The sequence below is a fragment of the Haliotis rubra genome, unplaced genomic scaffold (assembly GCF_003918875.1).
Source record: "Haliotis rubra isolate DU_JTF1 unplaced genomic scaffold, ASM391887v1 Scf214, whole genome shotgun sequence".
Taxonomy (NCBI): Eukaryota; Metazoa; Mollusca; class Gastropoda; order Lepetellida; family Haliotidae; genus Haliotis; species Haliotis rubra.
Genome location: NW_025766159.1, coordinates 762238 through 783063, shown reverse-complemented (window position 1 = coordinate 783063; position 20826 = coordinate 762238). Strand labels below are relative to the sequence as shown.

The 20826-nt window shown below is 41.9% G+C and overlaps 1 protein-coding gene across 1 annotated transcript in view; it reads right to left on the bottom strand.

The window, feature by feature from the left end:
- The window catches only part of LOC124276844 (cilia- and flagella-associated protein 54-like), a 105592-nt gene extending 89700 nt beyond the window's left edge, over positions 1-15892 (bottom strand). Inside the window, exons 1-7 of the mRNA XM_046712495.1 lie at positions 15408-15892; positions 14750-14855; positions 14233-14376; positions 13746-13917; positions 13383-13441; positions 11634-11777; positions 11314-11427 (exon numbers count right to left, since the gene is read on the bottom strand). Of these exons, the coding sequence (XP_046568451.1) occupies positions 11314-11427; positions 11634-11777; positions 13383-13441; positions 13746-13917; positions 14233-14376; positions 14750-14855; positions 15408-15598 (930 nt within the window). The 5' untranslated portion in view covers positions 15599-15892. The remainder of the gene's footprint in view (positions 1-11313; positions 11428-11633; positions 11778-13382; positions 13442-13745; positions 13918-14232; positions 14377-14749; positions 14856-15407) is intronic.
- Between the last annotated feature and the right edge of the window lie 4934 nt (positions 15893-20826).

The following is a 20826-nucleotide window of genomic DNA, read 5'->3' as shown; positions in this document are numbered from 1 at the left end:
CATGAAAATTCACTGACTTCTTTCACGGATTGCGCACCATCATATGGAATACCCAACCCGTGGTTCGGCCCCGGCAAACGCCAATCCGTCTTCGGGTCTAGTTTGAATTCGTTGCAAACGCGTTCGTAGGCCCGTTGATCGTACGGATTCTTCACTGCATCCCATGCTTTGTCCTGTGGGAGCGGAGCGCTGATTTCTTTGAGGATACGCCTGACCTGGAAACGTGAACACAGACCGTCCCAGCGGGCCACGCCGAGTGTCGCTCAAGGTCAAGCCGCACCCCGTTGTAGCGCACCACACGGCGAAATTGAATTGATTCTGCCAGAACTGCATCGGGTTGTTAAACCAAGCGTGCACCGTTTTCACATTTGTCACCGAAACCCTGTAATTTTCAAACACATCAATAAATTGTGCTCTGAAATGTAAAACCATCCACATCGACCACGGTCTTCATGTTCGTGAAATCTATGTCCATTTTAGCGTAAAACACTCCCGATTTGTACATTTTAAAAGTATTATATAATGGGTATATATACTTTAATATGTACGTGACACTTCCAGGAATAACGAGCTGTGAGTCCATTCAACTGATGCACGCGATCGATAACATGTCGGGTCAACTCGAAGTCGCACTCTGCGATATCACCTACCTACCGCGATGGACCAACATCAACAGCAGAAACAACAGGCTGTTCATCAGTGATAAACGTAACCAAATAACGGACAGCTACTACAGTGTATGCTCGCTCAGCGATGAAGTCTTCGAACCCGTGGGAGTCGAACTCAAAATTAACGACTGGAATGGCATGGTCGTGTTAACCAACAACGGAAGAAACGTCTTGAGACTTAGTCGGCCGTTGGCGGAAACACTCGGGTTGCCGTCGAGCGAAATCCCCCCGGCAAACACCGCCACAGGCATGGGATTACCCGACCTAATTCCATACCGCGAACTGTGCATTCATCTCGAACAGCTGAGCAAGACGGGCAACATTCAAGGTGGCCGCCCTTCCACGCTGCTGAGGACCGTACCGGTGAAAACGGAAAAGAACCGGATCGTTCCCATCACAGCAGAACCGAATCGTTCCCATCACAGCAGTACAAGAAATTATCGCGAGGTACCATCTCGGAATTGAAAGTATGTATTTTAGATATAAAACATAATCCTGTGAATATAGGATACCTCAGCATAACGCTGCACATACGATAATGACTAGCGCCCACGGCCCAGGAAGGCGATTAAGAAAATGTGCCAACCTAGCGATCTTCGACCTCGGGGACACCCGTGGATTCGACGACCCCTTGCAACTGAAAAATAACATTTACAAACGCGTTGAAGTACCCGCGTGGGGATCCGATCACTTAAGTGATATCGTCGATACCGCAGGAGCGAACAGCAACACTCAGTACGGCTTAGTCCTCAACGACGAGGACGAATGGATGATACACCCAGCGTTCGGGGCAAACTGTTCGACCTAGACGACGTCGAGGCCACGGTCGTCGCTCGAAACAAGCAGTACAGCCTCGTCTTCACCGATGACGACAAATGGGGTTTGGTACAATCTCGAACCGACTGGTTTCTCAACATCACGCCCGGCTCCCCCTACGTGTTCACAGAAAACAAAGACCACTACCTAAACAAAGTTGTGAACAACGGAACCCTGCTCGTGGCTTACGTCCCAACGGAGAGGCGCAGTGTGGTCATCAGAGCAGTCTCGAGTACGACATCCCACATGCTATCGAGTAAACCCGGGGAGCAAAACGTGGGGTTGCAAATAGTGTCTGAATTCGAGGGCGTTGTCAACATCCTGGAAAATCTACCGGATAATTCCACACTGGTCATCCAAGTCTACCTCGGTGAACCATCACGTGAAGTCGAGATCGTGAAAGGAATCAAACTCTGGTGGGCCAAACAACATCAATATCACGTTTGTTCTGTTTACGTGTGGGTGAACGTCGATTCCCACACTAGTTTGCAGGGAGTCACCATGACACGATATCACTCACCAAAATCTTCCTACCCGACAACATACATTTCATGGGGTTGAAGTGCACACCTGAGAAATTATCAGAAAGACAATTGGAAACTATTTTATAACATTTTATATAAGCGATGAACAACCATCTTCCCAACATCACACTTGGTGATCTAGGAGACACAGAGGGGTTCGACCAGTACGGCGAGGAAGACGCCTTGTACGTCCTGCACTTAAAAGGCAACGTGTGCGTGTACGAGCGGGTGTCTCTAGCAGATTTTAAAGAACCCGAATGGTTGATCAACATAACCCCACTGCACCTTACATCTCTTTAAACAAAAATGGGTATGTCTCCGAAATTAAGAACAACGGGATCATTCTCACATCTTTCATTCCGTTGGATAATACCCAAGTTACGAATACCAGGTTAGACGGGCAACATGTTAGCTCCAAACGATGAGATTGCATTTTTAAGGTCCGAATCACCCGATTACCAGCGGGGGCTTTGGGTTATGGGGCCAGACACCACACTCATCATAGAATTCTATCTCGGGAACACTCGTAGAAGGGCAAACCCTTTACACGGGTTGGTAATAGTCTGGGAAGCCAGGCACAATTACCAACGTTGCCGTATCATCATACAACCAGGATTGGCACCCTTAGTAAGCCTCGAGGGGGTCCGTATATTGGACCAAGATGTGTCTATTGATGTCTCAGGAATTGCCGTGGATGAAAATCTAAACCTTATAAGCCTCAAATACATTGATAAGAAACTAACGAAAAAACAATTAAAAATTTTTCTTATCCTGACTCATGCTTATTTGCTTGTCTTCTTCTTCTGGCGAACCTAGTGGAACACTTGTATCTCCCAATTGAAGTTCCCTTCAATAAAAAATCACTCATTAGTACTCACCACGAGTTACCTCCCTTCTGCAAGCGCGGGAACGAGGGCGCCACCCAAGCCCATGTGCCTCACTCTCTCCTTCCTTGCCCAGTGAGCTGGAAGTGAGAGCGCCTGTGTCTCCCAACACACTATATCCTTTATTTATATTTAGTTAGTTCCTCTTATACGTTAGAATAGAGGTATTACTAGTATATTTATTCAATTTGCATTGATTATTAATTGTGTTTCTGCTGTTTATTCACGCTTCGCCGTGATTGTTCAGTAGGCTACATAAATGAAAATTTGCACAGATTGTAAACTACGTTATTCTGATACCGATCCACATTTAAAATGCCCTAGTTGCATTACTCCATGTTCCTTTGATTCTCGTTGTAAATTGTGTATCAATTTACCAATCTCTGCCTTTGACAAATATTTATGTTCCGTTTATAGACGGAAGGCAGATAAATCTCGTAAACAGATTTCAAACATGGCTAATAGATCGCAAATTAATGTTCCTTGTCAACTGTTGATTGAGGACACGCCACCGGCTGGTGGCATGCCTGAGTTTCCCTCGGCGGATAAGCGTGGGACACAGTCCGCTATGTCCAAGAAGCGATCTGCATCTCAAGAGATGCCGTCTTCTCAGTCCAAGTCGAGGAAACCAGCCGTATCATCTCGTACACTGCGTACACCAAGATCTACACCTTCATCTAAAGGGAAGTCAACAAAATCTAATAATTTTGCCTCTGATATCTTACCAGTTACAGAATTAGCATTATATGATGATGATATGCCAATTATCATTCCAGAAGTTCGTCACAAGAAACGGCCCGTTTCTGCAACTGTCACCTCAGCGCAGATGAACACACAACTGGACATGCCCACACTATCACCAGAAATTTTATCTGAGGGTCCCGTCACCTCTGCAGAGAGACATCCCTCATCAAAGCAGACCGCCTCAGACGACTTGATCAACCAGATAATCAGGGTGATGGAAGACCGCTACGGCTTACAGCCTCAGAGCCCACCCCATATTAAGTCATACAGGGCCTCAGAGCCCGCCTTGGCTTCGCGTAGGGCCTCTGAGCCCATAGACGCACCTCAGCGAAGGGCAACCCTGCCCGGAGTGAGCTCTTTGCATAAGGTATCCCAGGCCGCCTCCGCGAAGGAGCTAGAGCCTCACCTTTTGCAAGAGGCTTCGCGGTGAAGGAGCGCTTTGCCGAGCACGCATCTTGTCATGCACGAAGGGCGTTCGCAAAGCAAGCGCTCATATGTCGGATCGGACACTGACTGCAGACATTCGCGTAGGACGCGAAGGCTAAGTGGTTCTATATCGCCTAGAAGGCATTCGCGTAGCCCTCAACGTTCGAGAAGTCCAGAGCGTCTGCGAAGCCATCACCGTTCACGAAGCCCACAGTCTCCGCGAAGGATGTCTTCTCCAAGGTCTACATACACTAGCCACTCGTCAGTCCGTTCTCCTCAGTCATCACATAGATCTTCTTACAGATCGAGGACTCCCGACATACGACCATACGTCAGAGGAGGACGATGGTATCATTTTCTCAGAGGCTGAGATAAGGTATTGGATGGTAAACGAATTACAACTGGCCTCCCCTTCTAAGAACGAGGATGCAGCCCAAACTTACCTGATGAAAGATGATGATGTAGATCATATCACCGTGCCTCCTATGGATCCTATCGCAGCCGTTCCTGCTAAACTGGATACAGCCTACTCCAAATCTACTAAAACCCATCCTACCCATTTACCGTTCTTCAATGCCAAGAGTTTTTATGGACATAATATGGAGCCCTTTTTCAAGACTCAGGAGATTGATGAAAACTTTAAACTTATCAGTGATTCCAAGTCCAGAAGTTATAGGGTAGACGATCACAAGATGGCCCAGTTAGATACCATTTCCAGAAGGATGTTCTTCGGACTTAATAGATCTAGGACTATTAACGAGACTCTCCTCACTAAGTTCAAGAACTCTACGGATGAGGAGGACAGGATGATCTATTCAGCTCTACTTATGCAGAGAAAAGATCAACAATTCCTTACAGACCATCTTTCAGCATTTACTGAAACTACTACCATGACACGTCGGCAAGGATTACTAGCCTCCTGCTCTTGGAATAAACAATTCACAGAGCCCCTGTACACAGCTCCATGGTCTTCACCTTTACTGTTTGGTGGCAACATTAACAAGGTTTCCAAGGAAGTATCTAAAGATTCTAGAGAAGTACTCATGATTAGATTGATGGATACGTTAGCGAACGTCTTTAAACAATCAGCACAGAGGTACTCGGGTAAGTCTAAGTTTTCAGGGCTACAGAGAGCACGGGATAAGAAATTAGCAGCCGCTAATAATCCCAAGGATTCTTTTCGTCGCCCGTACAACAAGTTCAGAGGAGGATCAGCTAGAGGCAGATCATCCAGAGGTGCCCGTGGATTTAAACGATGAAAGTCAGGTTCGGAACGACTGGAGTCTTCCACCCCCAGTCGTCCCAGTACAACCTTCTCAAGTGGGTGGACGTCTACAACTACACTGGGAAAACTGGGGAATACTTCTAGATCCGTATGTATCCAACATCCTTCAGTACAGATATCGTCTACAACTCAAGGCCAAGCCACCGTTAACAGTCAACCCACCAGGGTTCAACGTTCATCTGGCACTACTACCGATGTTAAGAGAAACAGTTCAGTCTCTACTAAACAAACAGGCCTTAGAAGTTCTCGATCAGCGAAACATCATACCAGGTTTCTACTCCCCAGTTTTCCTAGTGCCGAAAAAGAATTCCAAAGAGAAGTATCGTCTCATTTACAACATGAGCACATTCAACAGAGAATTTCTATGCAAACCACCAGCGTTTCGCATGATACATTTACCTCAACTCCGTCATCTGATTCGTCCACTAGATTACATGGTAAGTATAGATCTGCAGGACGCATACCTACACATTCCGATTCATCCCAGTTCAAGGAAATATCTGAGGTTTATGCTAGACGGCATACACTACCAATGGAAAGTACTTCCCTTCGGAATCACTTCGGCCCCATGGGTATTCACAAGAGTAACCAAGCCTATTGTCTCATACCTACATCGTCAAGGACTGCTGAATGCATTTTACCTAGACGACGGTATACAGGTGGATCTAGATCCACAGCGTCTCAGACTACAGCTGAACTTTACAATCAAGCTACTAACGCAGTTAGGCTGGTTAGTAAATCTACTCAAGTCGGACCTAGAACCCACGCAGGATCTGCAGTTTCTAGGTATACGATTCCTTACAGCTCAGAATCGTATGGTAGTCCCGGAGGACAGATGGATCAAGATCCAACAACTTATTCCTCAAGCCCTACTCTCTCCGTTACCACTACGACAGTGGCAGAGTCTACTGGGACTACTCACATCAGCTCAAGACTTGACACTCAGAGGCAAGCTTCAATTGCGTCCATTACAAGTCCTCATCAATGCCCATCTCGAGGATCCTCTACCGTTCAGTCTACCAGATTACGTCAAACCACATCTACTCTGGTGGACCAAGAGATTGAATGTTTGAGGCGGCGTCTCCTTAGTAGAGCCGAATCGAAAACACATCTCGTGGACGCTGGCCACTAAAAGGTTGGGGAGCCCACCTTACCGACAGGACAGCGTCAGGCCTATGGAGCATTCAAGAGAGCTTATGTCACATAAATCTGCTAGAGATGCAAGCAGTCATAAACGCCATAGGTCACTGGAGCAACCTGTTACAGAACGCTCAGTTAATGATTCACACAGACAACTCAACAGTGGCGTTTTATGTGAACAAACAAGGGTCAACAAGATCACTGAATCTACTCACTCGATGTTTCAGACTGTTCGAATTAGTCGACAGTCTAAACATACGTATCAAAGCCTGCCACATTCCAGGAGCAAAGAATGTGTTAGCAGACGCTCTCTCTCGGCCGCACCAACCGTCGCCGACAGAATGGATGCTCCACACAGAGATATTCAATCAGATAATCATGGAAATAGGATCTCCTCTGATAGACCTATTTGCCACCCGATTCAACAATCAACTGACAACCTTCGTATCGCCAGTGCCAGATCCATTAGCCTGGGCAACGGACGCACTAAGCATATCGTGGGAGGGACTAAACGCGTACGCTTTCCCGCCTCCTGCGTTAATCCCACAAGTCTTGCTAAAAATCAGTCAAACGAAGAGCCTCGATCTCATTTTGGTCTCGCCTTACTGGCCAGCGAGAACGTGGTTTCCAGACCTCATACTAGGAATCGGAAAACCAGTACTTCAGCTCCCACTACGCTCCAATCTACTGATACATCCGCACACCAAACAAGTGCACAAAACACCAGAAGCATTCCGACTTCACGTGTGGATTGTATCAAGGCATGTTTGAATAAGAGAGGTTATTCCACCAGAGCGGCGAAGGCGGTCACGCTTGCACTACGTAACTCTACTCGTAACTTGTACGATGACAAATGGCTCAGATTTGTCAATTATGCTGCTAAGAAAGGATTTTCAGCCAGATTTGCTACACATCCTCAAGTGGCAGATTTCTTATGTTTCCTACGTCAAACTAAGAATCTAAAAGGATCTACACTGTCCACTTATCTTGCAGCCATAAGTTCAGTCATAACTATGAGAACGGGCGTCAAATTGACTAAAACACCGGAGTTACTCGCTTTGTTACGTGCCTTTCGATTGGAAGACCAGAAACGGAAGTTTCAAGCGCCAGCCTGGGATCTAAATGTTGTACTTCAACACCTCACAAGTGAGGCTTACGAACCATTGTTATCTGCGTCATTTCAATCATTGACCCACAAAACCTTATTCCTGCTAGCGTTAGCTACTGCCGCCAGGATGTCTGAAATTCACGCTTTGGATTACGAGAGAACACGATTTGATGATATTCATAACATCGCTCATCTGGGACTTCGCTGGGATTTTATAGCGAAAAATCAACTACCAGGTCAACCAGACAGGTTGTTCCATGTCCCAGCTCTCTCATCCATACTTGGACCGCAGGATACGATGGACTTATCACTTTGCCCTGTACGTGCACTGAAAATATATCTCCAAAGATCCAAGCAAAGTAGAGGGAAATTCAAAAGATTGTTTATCCCTATATCTACCGCCTCACAGACAGAAGTGTCGCGCACTACCATTTCTATTTGGATCAGAACTGTCATACTACGTGCCTACAAGGCAGCTGGACTGGACCCTCCAAGTGCTGCAAATCCTCACGAAATTAGAGCACTAGCTTCAACTTTGGCTTTACATGGAAATTGCTCATTGAATACCATTATGGAGGGATGTTTTTTGGAGATCCGATATGGTGTTTGCCAACCACTATCTGAGAGATATCACCACCAAGGACGTCTCAGGTATCCACCATTTCGGTCCCATGGTCCTCGCTCAACAGTTGACAGTTCCACGGAGAAGATAAGTCTATCTTGTTGATTTTATACTTATCTGATAACAGTACTAATAGCTACATGCTATCTATATATATTTGCTTAAGTATCTTAAGCTCAGTACTATGATTCTATATCATAATATATATATACCTACAACTCTTACGAGTTTCTACTATTATATATATGTTCAGCTTAAGTTTCTATCCTTAAGCTCGGTCATATGTTCATTTCATAACATGTATTAGTATCAAACTCTCAGTAGTTGGTTACTATTATACAGCTTAAGTTATCATTATATCTTAAGCACAATTATGTTATAGCTTATATATATCCATATTGTAAGCTTACTACTTTGGTTCTTATAAAAGTATTCATTATAAACTATCAACAGTTTATACTATCACATTAATGGCTTTAGCTTAATTAATGTTCTATATACTTTTATTAAATTCAGTAAATTGTAATAACCTTCTTTAAAAGGCAGCTGTTAAATTAACAGCAGGAATTCAGTTCAGTGCCTTCATGAAGTTCCCATAGGGTTTTACAATCATCTCAGTTCAAATCACTAATTAGTAAAATCCAAAGTATATATAATCCCACCTCCTAATCTGTAGGATTCTACAAGCAAATAAGCATGAGTCAGGATAAGAAAAAATATGAAATTTTTAGAGTAAAATTAATATTTTTATACTTATCCTGACTCATGAGGTAAGCCCTCCCGTCCTCCCCACTTGACACTTTGGATTTCTCGGGAAAAATAAAGTGTTGGGCTCAAAACAAAAAAGGAGAGAGTGAGGCACATGGGCTTGGGTGGCGCCCTCGTTCCCGCGCTTGCAGAAGGGAGGTAACTCGTGGTGAGTACTAATGAGTGATTTTTTATTGAAGGGAACTTCAATTGGGAGATATAAGTGTTCCACTAGGTTCGCCAGAAGAAGAAGACAAGCAAATAAGCATGAGTCAGGATAAGTATAAAAATATTAATTTTACTCTAAAAATTTCATTTTTATCTTATAATATATAATACACACATGGGATGGGGCTGTACCCAGTCGTAGAAGAAGTAGCAAAAACACTGGAAACCATAGACGGATTTCGTTTGAGACAGTTATGTGACATAAACCGTCAACTAGAACAAGATCGCGACATACGGAAAGCATTATGTAAGAAATACCATAGAGCTTTCAATTTCGTGGATGGGGTTGATACCTCCCTTATGGCAGCCAGTATGGGATTAGGGGCGGTAGGTGTCGGGTTATTGTCCACCATCGTAGCCGCACCTATAGTGCTAGGCATCGAAATAACAGCTGGGGTGTCAGGGTTGGTGGGGTTGATGTTTAAGTTTGCATCACACAGATTGCATCGTAAGCGTTGAAACACGATGAGATCAGGGTTCTGGCTGAAGCAAAAGTGAACACGATAAGTGAGCGTATTTCCACGGCACTCACTGACAGTAAAGTCTCTGATGAGGAGTTTCGTTTGGTCCTCTCTGAACTCACCAAGTACCACAAAATGAAACAAGAGATTCGAACCAAGTCTCGCAAAAGCACTGCCATCAGTGAAGACGAGAATAAAAAGTACATAGAACTAGGGCTTCCACGGGCACTCGAGGACGAGTCGGGTTTAGCTGGACTCGAGTCCATTTTCAAGGACTCGAGGGCTCGAAAAGGGGAGATTTATTGACGTTGTCTGCCATGTGCTAAGCATGAGCGGCCGTTAACGTCTAATATTAAGAAAAAGATATAACTTTATTATCCCAGAGGAAATTCTCATACATCCAACCTGTCTCAAAATGAACATATACACAGTTCACAAAAATATACACAATAATTACATGCTCAAAAAACGAATGCTATTTACAAATAAAACTGACATGATATAATTCAATTAACCACATAGGTAAAGAGGCTGAATAATTCTAGTTGTAATCACATGATGGTGATTCAAAATATTTGTTGCATTCACGAATACTTGATGGTATGAAAGACTGTCGAGCTCTGTTTTGAGGGAAGGTAATCGACAGCAGCATCCAGAAGGAAGTAGTTCAAAATGGTGAGATCAAATATGTCAACTATCAAATCCATTTTTAGCTGTCTTTTTTAATATACTCGAAATACACTCTAGAAATTTTGCAAGCAGTATTAACAATTTTGAAAAGTCTGTTTTTGTTGCGATGAGACAGATCCCCATACCAACATAGAAAATTGTAGGTCAACACACTTTGAAAAAAGGTTTGATAAAAAACTGTCATTACGGTTTTGTCAATGCCTTGACGATAATAATGTTCAGAATCAGAAATTAGGCCAGTAACAGTGGCGTCATCTGCAAATTTCACAGTAAACAAGTCATATATTGACAAGTAACAGTCATTGGTATACAAAACGAAGAGTACGGGTGAAGTAACACAGCCATGTGGATCTCCAGTAGAGGTTGAGAGAAAAGAAGATTGATAGCCATTGACACTGACATACTGAGTTCTATGTACCCTGAATTCTTTAACCCATCTGATAATGTTTTTATAACCACCTAGATTACATAGTTTACTCCTCACACGGTGTGGCTGTATGGTATTAGTTGTTACAAGTCTGCAGATGAGAGTAAATATTATACATCGATTGAGATTTCACTTCTTAAAATGATTAGGTAACTATCTTGACAATTGATCGTTTGCTTGAAAGGTATGAATTTCGAGTACTCGGGTCCGAGTCGAGTCTCACCCCTCGAGTACTCGAGTCCAAAAATATGGACTCGTTGAAGCCCTACATAGAACAAGGGGTACAACAAGCCCCGCAAGCCTTCATTACGAAAACCAAAGAAATCATAGGAGATTCACATTAAATTGTGGTCAGGAAAGTGTTGGCTCGCGGTCATAGTGACCAGGAAGTTGGTTGGGGATTCAAAAGTGGTATATACACTAGCGGAAGAGATTGGGGCCTGACAAAAGCTTTATTTATGAAATAAAGCTTTACAGAGGCTTTTGGCAAAAGTGATCTCGTACCCCCAGTGTATATACTACAGTGAGGGTAAAACTGCTTACCTTGACCGTTGCCTCCCTGAATGCAATCTCAGACTCAGGTGTCTCCTGGGAACTACTCAGACCCTCCAGCTTACTCAACTCATTGATCTTGGCCAGTCCACGGCGTGCGAAGCCCTGCAACAATCACCATGCCTCTAACAGTCACTTTGATATCACTTGGATAACAATGTATAATCTGCTATAGACATGACAGAAGTCTTATCCCTGCAAGTCTCCATTCATTTGAGGAGAGAACTTTTTTAATTAACACATGTATGCAAAAACAATGTTCAAAGACTCCAACTGTGCTCTTGGACCCATTATAACCAAGAGACACCCACCTCTGCATGTTGCCCTGCCTTGCAGTCATAGTAGCACTGACACACTGCAGTGTAGAGGGTGGTGCGCCAGGGGAGGTACTTGACAGCCAGAAGTGGCACGGAGGTCTCCATACACATGCTCGCCCACAGCAGGAACTCAAGGACCTACACAAACACAGCATCACTGAGATCTGAGATCCTATATTTTCATTTCTCAAAACTGCAAGTTTACATAGTTGCATCATGTTTGCAACTACAACATAGACCTAATTTCCCCCTAATTCAGACTTCATATATGCAGGTTTATATCATATCAAATAGATTGATCTAATATCAATACTATATACTAATCTACCAATAATTGAGCTTTCTCTTCAGCTTCATATACATGTATGCTCTAAGTAAAAACACACCTACAACTATAAAAAAATTCACTTTGACTTTCTCATGATTGTTTTGGCTATATATTTGTTCACCCAGGGTCACTTATGATAACCAACTTTGTTCTTTACAATGTCTCAGATGAGTGAGTGAGTATAGTTTTCCGCTGCACTCAGCAGTATTCCTGCTATATGGTGGTGGTCTGCAAAATAATCGAGTCTGGACCAGACAGTCTCTCTCAGATGAACTAAGTATGTGTGCGGCAGCAAATTATTGAAGCAACAGTAAAATGCTGAGGAGAGCTGTCAGTGGCATTAGTAATTTAGACTTCTCTGCCTTTGTGAACATGTGAACATGGCTGTCTTGAGCATTAAAGAATCTGGATTCACGTTTAGATTGGGACAGTTACAAGGCTGGATGTACAGAAAGGAAAACTAAGGCATGGTATAACCTGACCTGTGTCTGATCTCCTTGACAATAGCAGATTGGACAGCTGGCTTTAAACTGTCAACTTATGCCTGCTTCCAACACTTGATTCAAGGCTAGAGACAGTGGGACATAACTGACTCATATCTTCTATTCCTGTCAACCTAATTTTGATTATGATGCATTGACTATTCATTGATCTTGTGAGGTCATTGATTGATTTCACCTGTGAAGGTCCAGGTTAGAATGAACCTTCAGTAACCCATGCTTGTCGTAAGAGGCGACTAATGGGATTCGGTGCTCAGGCTCGCTGGCTTGGTTGGCACATGTTATCGGTTCCCAATTGCGCAGATCGATGCTCATGCTGTTGATCACTGGATTGTCTGGTCCAGATTCGATTATTTACAGACCGCCGCCATAAAGCTTGAATATTGCTGTGTGCGGTGTGTAAAACTAACCTCACTCACTCACTGATTGATTGATTGAGTTCTGTATAAAAGTTTCAGGGTGAACGTTTATGTTTCAGTTTCTAAATGAATTCATCACAATGGACATTTTAATAACTGGCTTCAGCAGCAAATTCCTCATTTTGCATGTTTTAATATGATTGTATATACTAAATATGGTACATGATTTATATTATCAAAGTGAGTGAGTGAGTTTAGTTTTACGCTGCACTCAGCAATATTCCAGTTATATGGCGGCAGTCTGTAAATAATCTAGTCTGGACCAGACAATCCAGTGATCAACAGCATGAGCATCAATCTACGCATTTGGGAACCGATGACATGTGCCAACCAAGTCAGCGAGCCTGACCACCCAATCCCGTTAGTCGCCTCTTACGACAAGCATAGTCGCCTTTTGTAGCAAGCATGGGTTGCTAAAGACTTATTCTACCCCGGATCTTTACGGGTCTATATTATCAAAGAGGAATTCCTGGACAAAGCACACAGCACCACATACCCTTGCTGAATGTCCCAGTGACATTAGGTGTCTTGAAATGCTGTATATGTGCACTGTGCCTGAAACATTGGACAACATCAGAACATCTTAAACCAGTGGAGCAGTTTATCATCCCATTACACTTGTCGGTTATAACTCTCAGTTCTATAAGAGACAAGCACACTTTTCTGTCCAAAAAATCAATATTTGTTCTTAACTGCTTGCAAGCATTGGTGTCACATGTTATGACTTTAAAACATAAAATATTACCACAAACATCACTCATATGGTTCTTGTGCCTTGTTTCTTATTCATTAATCTGTGGTGTGGATAGTTCTGTGTTACTGGTCTGCTTGACAGATATATCCTACACTTGGTACATACCATTGAAAACAAGCCAACAGAGGGATTCCTTGGGAAGGACGACTTGCATGACCAGTCTGAGAAAGATGAGGATCTGCACACAGCGGTCAACAGACTGTTTGTTCTGTAACTTTGGGTCCGACAGTTTCACAACCTGATACATGCTGATACTTTTCCCCATGAGGGCTCGGAACTGAATGTACAAAAGAAATTCTTGTTGACTTCAAACATGACCTGAAAGATTTATAATAAGTACATTTGTTTTCACAAAGATGACATTTATTATTTCTTTCTAAATTTCACAATTGCCATGGTGATACTGTATGTGCTTATAAAGCTATAGATAAAAATACATTATCTTAAGGCTTTTAGAAGTCATTCTGCTCATAATCATAATAAAAATGTATAGAAAAACAAATACCAAATAGATACAATGTTTGGTGTCAATGTGTGTTAATGCCATGAAAAGAGATTAATTCATCTTGAAGCTACAAACTGTCATACTCACTGTCAGTCCAGCATTTTCTCCATCAAAACCATTTGGGAAGAAAGTATTTCGGAACATGTCTACATTGGTGATCTCTTCCACATTGACATCCCCAAAAGCTTGCAGATACCTTTCATAACACTGCCACAGAGCAAGCTTGTACTCCTGAACAAAAAACACTAACATTTGACACTGACAGACACAGTTTAACAACCCTCTTATCGCCTTCTCCCTTTATCTTTGAGAAAGTATACAGGCAAAGTCTATAGAAAATAGACAAGAATAATTAATATCAAGTGACTGAGAAATGACCATTGGGTCATAACATTGAGAATGAAGTATCTTGCTTTGGTGAACAATGAAATGATACATTTAATCTCAGTCTGCATCCTCAACATATACTTGTCTGATCTTGAATGCATTATATCCACAAGAATATTTCTTGTTTTCATTCATTTCTGAAGCCTACATGAGTTATATTTGACAAAATGAAATATTAAAGGAGAATAACAATATGACAACTATTCAAACAATTTACCTTCATGGTGACAAGAAAATCTCCCATTTCCAGTAGTTTCTTTTGATAGTAAACTGTGGGAAGGCGAGCCTCATACTTGTTCCACAATTCAAATAAGGTATCGGCTCTGGAAAGGCATTGTGAGGTGTGATATTTTCAAATATGATAATAATTTACCAGGGTATAGGTTTGTTGTTTTCTGATGCTTAAGGACATCTGAAGTTGTCCTGATTAACACATGAATAATTGCAAAATGTGTAACTAACTAAGTTTTATAAAAGATAACTTTATCTTAAACACAAGCCATCATAGGAGTATTTACAATGTCTGTATGGCACAACATGCATCATTATAGTGTGAATAAAAGACTGATGTCCTAAAACATGTGAAGTCCAAAAACCTTTGATCTGACAATGAACCATATATATAAGAATGACACATTCATATGTGAGTTTGGACAAATAATAATAAAATTCTAACATTTTTGAAAGCTGAGTAACATTCAGGTCATTATATAGTAGCCCATATAACTCTCTGTTAGCAATAGCATCCTCATAGATTGTAAGAAATCCGTAAAAATCGCTATGTTCAAATTTATCTTTGTAAAATTTGAGAAACAACAATGTTGCAATATAAAAGAATATATCCAGAATAAGGCGACATATATTGGTATTCTTACGGCCTTGAATATGACTCTTCATCCGGTTTCCTGTAGCCAGGGCCAGCTCTCTTTTTCATATATCCAGCAAACTTTTTGAATTCTTGATCAAGTGATTGAAACACTGGATTCGGTTTATCCTTGCTGTAAAAAGAACTTGGTTGTCCTTTATTTGAGCTTGACACAGCTGCACTTTTTAGAACAGCAGCCATGGTGCCCAGTTAGTAATATAAGGTTGAACTACAATTGCTTCCTTTCTTCTGTTCTATGACTCTACGACAGCTCTCGAGCGTCGGCCATACTTCAACAACGCCGTTGCCAGTGGTTTCTACTAAGGGAAGTAACTCTCTTCGAGCACCTGTCAGCCGGTTCTTCCGTCAGTGAGCTTGAAAGACCTGTTCGTGTCGGGACCAAACAAAGAAACACAAATGATACAAACAAAATGCAACAACAACAACATATATAGAAAGAGAATGATGTTGATGACGAGAAGGCTAGAAATAAATTTATGTACAAAGTAAGTGACACTCCCCACCCCCTGCATGTCATGTACAATATCAATGAATCCCCCATGATGTCCTTTCCCATACTTTTTAAGCATAATTTGAAAATATTTGTATGTACAAAATTGCTAGATGATGTGTACAAAATTGATGCCCCCCCTAGCAATTTTATTGTTGTTTGGTTTTTCTTTTTGTGTGTGTGTCCATAATTTGTATGTTTGCAAATTTACAGATCGGTATGTCGTTTACAACTGCACACGCGCGCGCGCGCACGCGCACACATACACACACACACACATTGATATATATTAGGTACATAAAATACAGTGTCCTATTACTATGTACAGTCAATGAGGTAAAGTTACATGTTCAATACAGTATGTGGTGATGTACAGAATTTAACAAATATATCGTTTTCACCAGAAACTAAATACATGTAAATATATTTTGTAATGTCGTTGTACTGCTTAATTTGGCTTGCTATATACGGTATTACCTGAAATTAGGAATGTTCATGTTTTCACTGTATTTTAATATAACATAAATTGTGAAATTAATGTAAATTTGAGCTGTTTCTAGCCATTTTTCTGACCTTTTCCAAATTTTTAATAACGGATCACAATACCAAAACAGGTGTTCTAAACTTTCTCATTCTTTATTACAAAAACATCAAAGGGGTGATTCCGATATCTTTATCCTGAATAAGAAGCAGTTCGTAGGAAGAATATTATGAATAACCCTATATTGCAGCCATTGTAAGTCAGTACTACGAGTGCATTTATGAGCTATCATATTCAATACTCTCCACTCCTTTTCTAAAAGTTTGCAATCTAAGATTCTTGCCCACTTATTATAACATGGTTATTGTACATATTTAGAATCCAACAGTGTCGTAAATATATTTACTTCCTAATAGTGCAGTAATGTGAAATAAGTTGAACATAGAGACTTTTCTGGGCTTAATCTTCTTTTTATTGTTTGGTACAACGTTTCAGGGCTTGTTCTGGCCCCATCGTCAGGTATGTTAAAAGGATAAGTTGGATTGGGCCAACACTTTGTATTCTCTTTATATCCAACTTAGAAATATACAACTTTGAAGGATACTAGTTTTCGGCGAATGCTAAACGTTAATACAATAGCATATACAGTAGTAAACACGTAACACAATTTTATCTCGAGACAAATTATCCAAATGGAGATAACTTATCGATTTTAATACAAAATATAAATACATTACGCTTACAAATTTTGTGTAAACATGTACAATACTTTACGACAGACACATGCTATTTGCATTAATTGTGATCCTGACGTTCATACTATACCTGAAACCAAGTATACTAGCCACATAAAGAAACTGTGCATTGTCAAAATATTATCCCAGTTGATAAGTACGATAACAATGTCAAAGGTACATATAAACTTTAATGGAGCGATCATGAGACCATAACAAGTCGGTAGAATTTCAATTGAAAAGTCAATCACAATGACGTCACGAGTCCACAAGCAGGACATGGGTCAAACGACCATGTCACAAGCTCAATAACGGGTATGTCCACCATCGGCATTGAGAACAGCAGTGCATCGACGATGCATAGAGCCTATCAAACGTGCAAGGAAGGCTTGTGGGATGTCACGCCAGATTCTTTCAAGGTATGTTGCAAGGTTAAGGACGTTATCTGGCGGATGAGGAAGACGGCGTAGACGTCAATCCATCTCGTCCCAAACATGCTCTATCGGGGAGAGATCCGGTGAATTTGCAGGCCAAGGCAGTAAGTCAACGTTGTGGTGTTGCAAGAAATCCATAGCAACCCTTGTCGTATGAGGGCGGGCATTGTCCTGTGGAATGTTAACCCAGGGCCATGACGTTGCAGAAAAGGAATTGCCACAGGTCGAAGAATCTGATCCCTGTAGCCCACACCAGTTAAGTTACCCTGAACAATCACCAAAGGAGTTCTTTGGCGTGCTGTTATTCCACCCCAAATCATCACGGAACCACCACCACCAAAGCGATTCCCCTCCAAGACACACGCCTGTGCATAACGTTCTCCCACGCGTCTATAGGCACGTTGACGTCCATCACTATGGGAAATGCTAAACCTGGACTCATCTGTAAAAACAACATTTCTCCACCAAAACAAGGGTCTGCGGACATGATTTGGACACCACATTCGGCGACCTTATCGATGACGTTGTGTCAGGATAGGCCGTATGGCGGGACGTCGTGGTCTGATCCAGTGATGACGTAAACGTTGTCGAACTGTGTTGGGGTGGATACGGCGAAGTCCTTGGATAGTACGGGCAGTCATCACTGCAGTCTGAAACCTGTGGCGAAGATGGGTCACCCTTATCCATCTGTCCTGTCTTGGCGTTGTGACACGTGGACGTCCAGAACGTGGCCGATCGATGACGTCATTTGTGTTCTGGTAGCGTCTCACCAGTGCAGAAATGGTGTTCCGGTGGCAGTGGAAATGTGCAGCCACTTGTCGTTGAGACATTCCCCCACGGACCATCCCAATGGACTCATGACGTTGTGCAGACGTGAGCCTTGGCATGCTATGCGTTTCAATAGCCGTTTATTTTTTGAACGATCGCAAGGGCAGGGGTTGAGTTTTCCAATGTGACAGTATTGTGTGTCATTCGCTCTGTTTTTCTTTCCCGGAATGCACGTGCACGTGACTTCAAACATGCCACACTTAAGCCTCATTCATTAACCAACAAAACATTCAGCTTCACAATTTGAGTCAGCTTGGCCAATCGGGTTATAGTGCCTCTTGGCAATGGACAAATGAGTAGGTTACAGTGAAGTCCTGATGCTCTGTGAAATGAATCTACTAACTAAATACAGTACAACCAGAAATTATTGAGAATTGAAAGATTGTAATTTTTAAAAAATGTTCACTCATTACTCACGTATTAAATGTGAATATTAGCAGAACATAACTCCAGATTCAAAGACAGGTGAACAGTTAGTATTTTGTCAAATCACCATGGGCAGCAATGCAGGCTTCAATGCGGCGGGGCATACTACTGATCAAAGAAGTTAGAAAGTCGTGGTCCATGCTGTCCCAATATCGGACCACCTCTTCTTTCATTTCAGCAATATTTGTCAGATTTTGCTTATTGACACTTTCCTTCATAAGTCCCCAAACATTTTCTATTGGATTTAGGTCAGGGCTATAGCTTGGCCAATCTAATAATGTCATATTTTGGGTCCGAAACCAGGCCTGTGAATGCTTTGAACGATGTTTTGGGTCGTTGTCCTGCTGGAAAATCCAAAAATGTCCATAGAACACGTGAGCAGATGGAAGTAAATGTCCCTCGAGAATATCTGTGTACCGCTCACTGTTCATATTCCCTTCAAATACACAGAGGGGCGTTGCCCCTAACACAAATATGCCACCCCACACGTTAAATTTCGGCCTGTACTTTGGGCGCTGATATACAAAGGTTTTTCAGTTTGTTTGGTCCAGAATTTCAATGTATTAGGAAACAGCCACACAGAACTTTCATCTGAGAAAATCATATTGTCCCAGTTAAAATTTCTATGCTGTAAGCACCAGTTCAACCTTCGCTCCTTTTGTCCAGGATTCATGATCGGTGATGGAATTCCTCGACTTTTCTGCCAACCCATTGCATGCAGCTCAGTTCTAATTGTCTCCTAAATGTCTCTTCTAATTGTTCTAACAGACAACCACAGTTCCTCTATCAATCATATCCAGCCTTAAGTTGTCAAAACTCCTTCGTTTGTTTTTAGAAACAAGAATACCAAGCCGCCTCCTGTCACCGACTGTCAATTGTCTGGGCCTACCTGCGCCTCCCTGGTGCACAATGCCATATGCATTTGCAATATTTTTCAACACACGATAAACAGTGGACAAAGGGATGCCTGTTCTACTTGAAATCACTTCAGCTGATCTGATGTCCTTGTTATAATACTCTAACATCAACTTCCTCTTCTCTAAATCATCCATAATGAGGATCACTGAAAATGTCGTCTGCAAGCAAGTAAACAAAGGGGGATAACTCTTCACAAACTAATGAAAAAAAAGGATTAACGGAGTTGTCTCTCTTGAATGAAACCAAGCACTTGATAGCTGGTCAAGGTTGTTTATACTAGAAATCCAATTAAACATATTCCTAAAATTCTCAATAATTTCTGGTCATACTATACATGTAATTGATGCATGTAAAATACCTGGATTGAAACCAAAATAAATATATACACAAACTACATCGTTTGTTTTTAGAAACAAGAATACCAAGCCGCCTCCTGTCACCGACAGTCAATTTTCTGGGCCTACCTGCGCCTCCCTGGTGCTCAATGCCATATGCATTTGCAATATTTTTCAACACACGATAAACAGTGGACAAAGGGATGCCTGTTCTACTTGAAATCACTTCAGCTGATCTGATGTCCTTGTTATAATACTCTAACATCAACTTCCTCTTCTCTCAATCATCCATAATGAGGATCACTGAAAATGTCGTCTGCAAGCAAGTAAACAAAGGGGGGTAACTCTTCACAAACTAATGAAAAAAGGGATTAACGGAGTTGTCTCTCTTGAATGAAACCAAGCACTTGATAGCTGGTCAAGGTTGTTTATACTAGAAATCCAATTAAACATATTCCTAAAATTCTCAATAATTTCTGGTCATACTATACATGTAATTGATGTATGTAAAATACCTGGATTGAAACCAAAATAAATATATACACAAACTACATCGGCCTGACAGGGATTTCCATCGTCACCTTGATAGTGACAGGACCCAAGATGATATCGGAAAGTCAGTGTTGTTTCTCCCGTATCAATCCGTCAGCTTGAATGCAGCTGAGATGATCGTGACTTCACAGAGATCAAACCGTCCACTCATTATCACTCCACTCATAATGACGTAAAAGATGATTAGATTCGTTAAACGAGGGTTCTAGT